This window comes from Brachycentrus maculatus, unplaced genomic scaffold (assembly GCF_059751285.1).
Source record: "Brachycentrus maculatus isolate JH-2025_06_01 unplaced genomic scaffold, ASM5975128v1 h1tg000087l, whole genome shotgun sequence".
NCBI classification, from domain to species: Eukaryota; Metazoa; Arthropoda; class Insecta; order Trichoptera; family Brachycentridae; genus Brachycentrus; species Brachycentrus maculatus.
The window spans coordinates 1961013-1970000 of NW_028280841.1; the positions used below are offsets into that span (position 1 = coordinate 1961013).

The window sequence follows — 8988 nt, forward strand, 5'->3', positions numbered from 1 at the left end:
AATGCAAAACGTTTCATTTTTGCGAAATCTTGTCTATTGTAGTGTTCAACGTTCCTCCAGGAATATACTTTACTCGTTGTTTCTTTATTCTTCTCTGATTTTCTATTCAAATCTTAAACTATTCTCTATTCACAAACGCTCGAAGATTTAGCATATTTTAAAATTCAATGTATTCTTTTTCTATGAGAACGAATAATGCAACTTCTATCATTAATGGGTACTTATTCTATTTGTAATAAAAATGCACTTGGTATTATCGGGTACAACGAGCGATGTGAAAAATAAATATGCATTATTAATCAATTTCTTACCCGAAAACTGGCTGATTTCAATTTGGTTAAGCATTAATAGGTACTTATTCTATTTGTAATAAAAATGCACTTGGTATTATCGGGTACAACGAGCGATGTGAAAAATATATTTGCATTATTAATCAATTTCTTACCCGAAAACTGGCTGATTTCAATTTGATTAAGCATTTTTATTAAATTTTATATGAATGTTAATTTATCAATGTTTTTTCGTTCATAAATTTTTATAAATGATTAAAAATAAAAAATAAATACAATGAAATATTTCAGCACTGGTTAATTGCGCTTCTCGTGATTAGACGTTTTTAAGGGACACAGAACAGGTCGGCTGTCCAAATTTAAAACACAGTAAGGGACATTTTTTTTGTAGTAGGTTTTTTTGCATTTATGGACTAAGTAGACTCTACTTAGTCCAAAAATGCAAGAAAAACCTACTACAAAAAAATGGCCCTTACTGTGTTTTAAATTTGGATAGCCGAGGTGCTTTGATTTTTTTTTTACAGAAAAAATTCGTTCAAACGAATTAAAGCGAAAGTTTTTTTTCTTTGGTTAACGGACAGAAAAAATTAATAAGCGCATTTTTAAACGAGGCTGTACAAATCTAACAACTCGAAAATTAGTCGACTCGATTGATTTTATATAAAATTTAAAAAAATATAATTAATTCTTGTAATAATAAATAATTTAGTACCTACATTTATGTATGTTTCTTCAGAATATGTACCTATACATACATACAGTGTCAGTTCGCGTCCGACTGTATATGTAATTATTAATAATTTCATAACTCCTTTACATAATTAAATAATACGAGTACATATTAAGAAAAGGTTGACGTAACACGTTACATTTCGGTGCAAGCCATCTTCATTATCACTGCGAAAAATACTTTCATTTCTCCGATCGTCTTGGCTCGCCAATTTCGTTCTCTCGGGCGAGAAATCAATGTATGTGAATCGATGTAATTGGTAAAATACTTTTTATTATTTTTTTATTCGTTAACTACTGGCAGCCCTGCAAGTCTCCGCGATCTAGTACCTACCTTGGATGTTTATAACTCACTGGCACTGTAGCGAGTCATTAGATTTGCAGTATTTTGCGCGGTGGACAATAAGCATATACTTATTAGTCTGCGTTAGTCTCTTGCATAAGGTTGCATACATTAAGTTAACTAAACTCTATTAGATATCGAGAGATATTTTTAAAAATGGCAAATCTATACATTATCGAACACATTTTAATTTTGAATTATTTTTGTTTAAATCGGGGTTGAATTTGAATAGTATTTTACGTAATTGGCGCTACATGAATTATAAAAATTATATTTAGTATTAATTATTGTCTTACGACGAGTAAAAACTAACTAACTGTGGCGTTCTATTCTCTCTAGGCACACCACTCTGTCTTTGCAAACATTCTTCGCCTCTTCCACGTTCATGCATCTCCTCATACATACCCGCCACTTTCAAGTATTTGGCATACCTGATCGTTGATTCTGTAAAGTAAAGCGTTGTTGCCTAACAATAGTGAGTATATCATTATTCTGGAGATTACTACGCATATCTAAGTCCAACTGCCACTGGACCATCACCAGGTTATTTTCAACTGAAAAACTGAGTGAAAAAACTATATTGTTATATTTTATGTATTATTTTATTTAAAAACGGTTTTATTTAACAATATTTACACTGATATAAATAATTTGAATGTTTTAGTTAGGTAGGTATCTAAATTAAGGCATCTAATTTGATTAAATAAAATTCTTGGTTTTATACACACAAATAAGATATTAAAACATTTAATAAGAAATAAAAAACGAAACAATTTTTAAATTTATTAAACATTGTTTTTGAATAAGAATGTTGATTAAAATTAAATAATTCGAAACACCATTTTGTAAAAAAAGCGTACCTACATGCTATCAACGCGAAAAATTTACCTCCATAATCTCGTAAAAATTCACAAAATAAGTATCGTAAAAAAACATTATTTCACATTAGTAATTTGTACAATAAAACAGAGAGAGATTCAACTACTCGCGTGTTGTCATACTGTCCCGAGGCAGCCCGAGCCCGAGTATATCGAGAGGAGAGTGGAGAGGGTTACGAGGAAGCGGAAGGTGGCGGAGGAGAGGGGCAGGGCTGCAGCGGACGAGTCATCCGCCATGACGCTGGAGGCGAGCACCGCCTTGCCGGGGGGCAGGGGCCGGTAGGGGGGCGGCGGGGACGGGGGCGGCGGAGGGCTCTTCACCTCCAGGCAGGACGGGACCTGCGACTGCGTGAAGTTGTGCAGCTCCTCGCAGCGCCCGGCCTGCTCGCCCAGACACGCGATGTAGGCCACCGCGTGCGGGATGTAACTCTGCTCGAACGTGCCCGAGAAGAGCGCGGTAGCCAATGGACCTAGAAACGGAATTATCAGTGTCCGTCGCGGAGAGAAGAAAACCGACTCGTTCGAAGGGAGAAATGTGTTAGTAGCGCATACCCATGGCGTAGACGGGGACATCTTCGGCTCCGTGAGTAGCCCACTGCCTCGGGGCGGCTGCCGCGTGCACCGCGTCCCGACGTTCCGCGGCACCCTCCGGGGCCGGGTCCGCGGGGGGGCGCAGTCCGTGCCCCGGCCCGCTGCCGTACAACAGCGTACTGTAGGGCAGCCCGTCCACATCGGACAACTTCACGTCGGTTTCTGGAACGGCTCGATATTACGCTTCTGTCGTGTATTATAGCGCGCCTTCCGACTCCGACTCCCGGACCGAGAGGACTCACCTAGAATGGGATGTTCCCGAGGAGCGGAGTGTCCTCCGACGGTCATGACGTGGCCGTGGTCCGCGGTGACCAGCAGTAGGTCGGCTCTGGTCACCGCGGCTCTCACGGCCGCCTCCAGCTGCAAAGTCTCGTCCAGAGCCCGATACGGGTTGTTGTAGTGGTGAGCGTGGTCTATGCGACCTCCTAAACGAAACCGTCCAAACGTAACACTGAGCGACCACAAAACTGTATGGCCAAAAATATGTCATACTTTGTACACACTATTATATACCATATAATGAGTAAAGGCGTGTTTAATTTTATTAACAAAGAATGGAGTAGTCTTACACCTCGAATAAAAATTAATATTTCACGGAAAGAAACAAATTAAACTATGTATTTTATAAAAATATTTACAAAATATATAATACATACCTTCTACCATTAGAAAAAAGCCTTTTGGATTCTTTTCGAGAATACTTAGAGCCGTGAGCGTCATTTCCAATAGAGTAGGATCCGCTCCCGGGCCCGGTTCCATGTCGGCAGCGAATCCCATGTGAGAATATTCGAACAAACCTAGGTATTCGATTAACTCGATGTATTATTATTATTATACACAATTCCATACATGCATAATACATATAGGTACTTATATATAAAAATATGATAACTCACCCAGTAAAAAATCGAGGTTTTCTGGATCGATAGCATCAAATTGTTCCTTGTTCCATACGTAGTCAGCTTTTAGTTTCCTCCGTTTCTTGTCCCGCAGCCAGTCATCTATAAGGTTCCGGCCGTCCAGCCGCCGTCCCTCGACCGAGGGCTGCTCTGGATCCCGGGCCACCGTGGGGAGGAAATGTCTCCTTCCTCCGCCGAGCAGAACCTGAAATTCTCTGTTTACGCTAGTATCTCGCTACTAACATTACGTATATGATGAACATGTTACATAAGAACTCTTTCATTTATTAATCCATGTCCTCGTCCTGTGGAGCATATCCCTTTGACTACTAAAAGCCGATATTCTAGCGAGAAATGCCGGATCCGTCGGATCTGACGTCATGATTTATGAAAATGTCAGTTACATTTTGTACAGTATGTTATAGATCCGCTCATTCTTTCAGGGTTGTGCATTTTTTTTTATTAATATTTTTTTCCAATTTAAACATCGATATTTAGAATTGAATATTTTTTACAATCGGTTAAAATATTACAAAAAATTAAGTTACGAAATACGAGAAAAACGAGTAGAATAAAACAATTTTATTTCCGTTAAAAGTAATAGAAAAGTAAAGCTATAGCAATCAAGTTTTAAAAACTTTAAAAAAAATAATAAAATGAAAAATGATATAAAGTATAAAAATTACAACGAAGTTTATAAAAAAAATATAATAAACAAAAATACAATAAAAACACTAAAGTATAACCAGGTTGGTAAAGCACTGGAAAAACCACACGTGACTAACAAAATTGAATTAAATTTATATTAATGCAAAACCGAAATTATAAAATATAAATACATTTTTTAACAATCAATGCTTAGGAAAAAAGGCCCCACGAAACATTTTCGCACTGAGTGCAGACAGAATATTCTTCAATGATATTCTTCAAATATATACATTTTTAGGTGTCAGGGTTAATCAACAACATGCATTAAATTGGTACAAATATAATACATAATATGTAACTAACGAAAAAAAAGTAATTAATGAATAAATAATAATAATTTGCACTTAGTTATTCAATGTAAAATACATAACGAAATACAAATTATTATTTTTTATTCGTTAATTACTGGCAGCCCTTGTGGTGTGTATTGTGTCCAGCGGAAGTGGCGAGCGGTTTGAGTTGTAATATTTTTGAGTATTATAATGTAATATTCTGAGGTTTGAGTATTTGTGCGCAGGGCATAAAAAAGCGCTGAATAATAATCGAGTGTCGTTATGTTAGTCGGTGTGTTAGACTTTTGTATAATGTGACATAATTTAGTTAACTAAACTCTTATCAGATATTTTTGTTGCGCGAAAGATGTTTGAAACATTTCAAAAGGTGTTCCCAAATTATGTTACACATTTTTCTCTTTAATTATTATTGGTTAAATCGCGGTCTTTCTGGGATAGTAGGCCGAAAAGTCTCGGTAGCCAAAGGAATATGAAGTCCACACACTGCCTACAGGTCTGTCAGAGCACAAGATTGCCATAGGAGCTCGTACGGCGTTATGTTTCATAGCCGCATGAGAGACTTCATACAATTGAATGTGGCGCCCGCAAGACTTATTCCTAATTTTTTTTAAAGTAACATTTTTTATTTTGTACACCTTTAAGTACTTTACTCTCGAACCTTTCGATGAGCTGGTAACTCAACGTCAAGATTTACTGGGCATTGAGGCGCAATAAATGAGTTTAATAAGTCCAATGGGTGTGAAATACCTATTGAATCTATCTACAATTAATTTAAGACCTTCGACAGAGTCTTTTTCTTCATCTTCGAACCCTCATCCGCACCCAATCAATGGTGCATAGGCAGCAGTGTTATCTTGATCATTAACACACGAAGGAAGGGTGATCAGCCTTCCGCTCGACAGAAGTCATCGATTACAAAATTAAAAGGCATCATTTGCGTACTAAGGTCAAAGAGTTTCCGCAAGGAGTAGATGGTTATTCCTCGGTGGGTGGTAATGATAAAGAGAAACGGCGCTAGGATGCAGACTTACCTGACTGGTAGAGACCTCAAACGAATACGTGGCAAGGTCATTAACTCTCATACGGCATTTGCTTTTAAGAGAAAAGGCCTTAATAACCTCCACTTGTGTCGAAGGTAGCTTCCAGTACTTTCCAGAATTTTGGCCCGTGCAAACTATTATATTAAATGCCATTTCATAATCAACTAATCACAGCCAGAGAACTGTTCGGTTCCCAACTCTCCTATATTATGTGATCTGAATGTGTGTATATTATTATGGAATTAATTCACAAACGACTTACCAGGGGGTCTGAATTTTTTTTGAGAATTTGCACAATAGAGACACGAATTTTCTGTAATATTATATTAAGTAAGGGGGCACCTTCCCTGTCACGCTAAGTAACATAATACTGTGATATTAATAATAAAAATGTAGTGGATGCCACCAGTACCAGCATAAGTCTAGTGGACCATCAGATTTGCCGACCACCCGTGGAATGCTTGATGCAGTTTCCGCGGAATATCGAGATGATTGGTGGAGGAGGGCGATTTAGGATTTTTATGATCACATCGTATTTATTTTATGCGGTCTACCCGAAACGGATTCGATAACTTCATTTGTGTTTTTCACAGCTCCCGAGTTTTCGGATGTTTTTCATGGATTGAAATTGAAATCGTTTTCGCGAGTCATTTCTCAAAGAAGGGGATATAGGAAGTATTTGCTGAAAAATATACTTATTATAACTTATGTAGGAAAAAATATTATTTCGAATTCCTTAAAGTTTCACCAAACTGTGATGTCATTAATTATTTTTTTAATTTTTTTTTTATTATTATTATTTTTTCATAATACATAGATACATTCAAATATACATATTCATTTCATATATACATTTATTATATGTATTACGGCTCTTTAGGCATGGCCTGTGTTGAGCCGAATACTAACATGTTAATACAATTTTTATATTATTTTTTATTTTTTAATAATACTTTTTTTTAATTATTAGATTATAAACATAACATACAGGAGATACAAAAATAATTTACAGTTTAAAGGTTTTTCAATAAGATAATTACACCTGGACTTTAATTAATTCACTTTCTACCTTGTCCCTTCCAATGCTAAGCAACCATCGACGGACACTGTTCTTAAAGACCTGATCGCTCCTGGAAATCTTAATGGTTTATAATAAATATGTGTTTAAAACCATTACGAAATCGATTATACTCACGTTTATGTTTTTTCCAGGTTCACTATCTACAAACTGGAGTGCTATATCTTTACAAGCTTTTCTGCTGGCAGGAGGCACCTTACTATCATCCTCCCAGTAGCGAGACGGAGAGTGCGCGTATAGTGCCGCGGGTGTGGCGTGCGTCACCCGAGTCGTGGTCACTATCCCAGTCCATTTGCCTAAAGAGGACGTGAGATGAAATTTGAGTGATGAACCGCATTCTTACGAAGTGTAGTGAAGGCAGCATCGACTCACCAGCGTCCTGAGCCCACTGCAGCAGGGAAGGAACGGCAGCGCTCTGGGATGAGGAGCAATTTTCGAAGGACGCTGTCCCGTCTAGCCCGAGAGTCTCGTAGTTCGCCTTCACTCCGCACAGAAGGGCTGTGGCGCAAGCTGACGACTCCCCCGTTTGAGCGTTTAGGTTGTAAGTCTATAAGTAAGTGTTTTCTAATTACAAATCCCTCAAACTTTGTTTTGTGGTAATAAATGTATGTAGAAGTTTAATGTCTATATCGAACCTGAGCGAGGGCAGTTGCAGGGAAGTGGTCCCAAATGAGTCCACTCTCTCCTCTCCGTTGCTGGCGGAGTTCCCTAGCAGCTGTCACGGTAGCGAGACTCATTCCATCTCCGATGAACATCACGACGCTTCTGTAAGTCGTCATCGTATATTTATTTAAGATATGGTACTTTTTTCCCTTTTGGAGATTTTAAAAAAAAATACTTTAATTTGACCCATTCCGCCTTTACCAGGTTTTCTCTAATTAATTTAATAACATATTAATCATCATCAAATTAGTATTTCTAAAAGAATAATTAATTTCGAATTAACATTTTTTACGTTTTTTTCTAATTTATGACTATAAGTTATATGATTAAGATCATATTTTATTTTGTATATAAATATTTTATTTTTATTTAAAGACGAGACATTGGTAGAAATTTTGATGTAGCATTTTTAAATTATTATATCATAGGATAAATATAGAACTATGAGTGAAAGATAGGTGCGTTGGTCAATACAAGTTAACTCAATATTTCGAAATTAGCTTTTTATCAATTTGAGACAGTTAAAAATCTTTCTACTCTACTTTACCGGACAAATTACAAATATCAAATATCTTTTATTTCATTATTATAATATGGATATGAAAACTGTTTTATTTGTCGGACTTTAAAATTATTCGCAATATATAAAGATAAACTATTTAAAAAAAGTCTTTAGTAGCCATTTTATAACTTTTTGACCCACCACCAATTTGATTTGTGGAAGTAAATACTTTTTAATAACTATATTTAATGATAAAAGTAAATTTAATTTAAAAGGAAAGAAATTAAGGTTTTTTGTCATAATGTAAAACTTACTTTGCTATTGGCTTGTTGTCTCTAACTTCCTGAAGACGTTTAGTTAAATCTTTCTGAGCTTCTGCATACCAGTATTCACGATCTACAAATAAATGATGAAATGAATTTGTAATTATTAAGACCGGACAGAGAAGACATATTATGTATTTTGATTTACACGGGCCGATGCTGCACGATTTCTGTCATTGAAAAAGTGATGAGCATACGCAATTTGTTCGTACAACTTACCAAACGCACTGTATGTGTAATTGTGTAAGCCTAATGTAGGCCGTGTTTGAAGGGACACTGCGATAAATGGTCTTAAAATGACACTGTGATAATTCAATACACCTTGATAAGTCTATCACCGGATTTTTTAAATGTTGTGTTTTTGAGGTTTGAGTTCCCACCACTAAAAGTTACTTTTTTCATACATACGTCGTAAGGGTGTGTAATGGTAGAGACTGACCGGAGCCATTTCGACGTAACACGTTACGATGCGAGCATTCGTACAGTCAGTACAGCGAGCCGAGCGCTCCATCCATAGTCAGAGCGCTCGCCGAGAAATGCTCCGGTCAGTCTCCACCTTTACGTTACGAGAGGATGGGGAAGGTGGGTTGAGTCGAAGGACTCCCGTACGTGTGTGTTCACTCCTTGAACATGATGCCAGCATTGCTCCGA

The 8988-nt window shown here is 36.9% G+C and overlaps 1 protein-coding gene across 1 annotated transcript in view; it reads right to left on the reverse strand.

The window, feature by feature from the left end:
- Nucleotides 1-2239: 2239 nt before the first annotated feature.
- LOC148310834 (alkaline phosphatase-like) overlaps nt 2240-8988 on the reverse strand; it is a gene marked incomplete at its 5' end in the record, with an annotated part of 8061 nt that continues 1312 nt past the window's right edge. Inside the window, 9 exons of the mRNA XM_088257724.1 lie at nt 2240-2710; nt 2793-2993; nt 3074-3256; nt 3488-3628; nt 3728-3935; nt 6967-7145; nt 7222-7396; nt 7485-7614; nt 8329-8410. Coding sequence (XP_088113850.1) covers nt 2358-2710; nt 2793-2993; nt 3074-3256; nt 3488-3628; nt 3728-3935; nt 6967-7145; nt 7222-7396; nt 7485-7614; nt 8329-8410 — 1652 coding nt within the window. The remainder of the gene's footprint in view (nt 2711-2792; nt 2994-3073; nt 3257-3487; nt 3629-3727; nt 3936-6966; nt 7146-7221; nt 7397-7484; nt 7615-8328; nt 8411-8988) is intronic.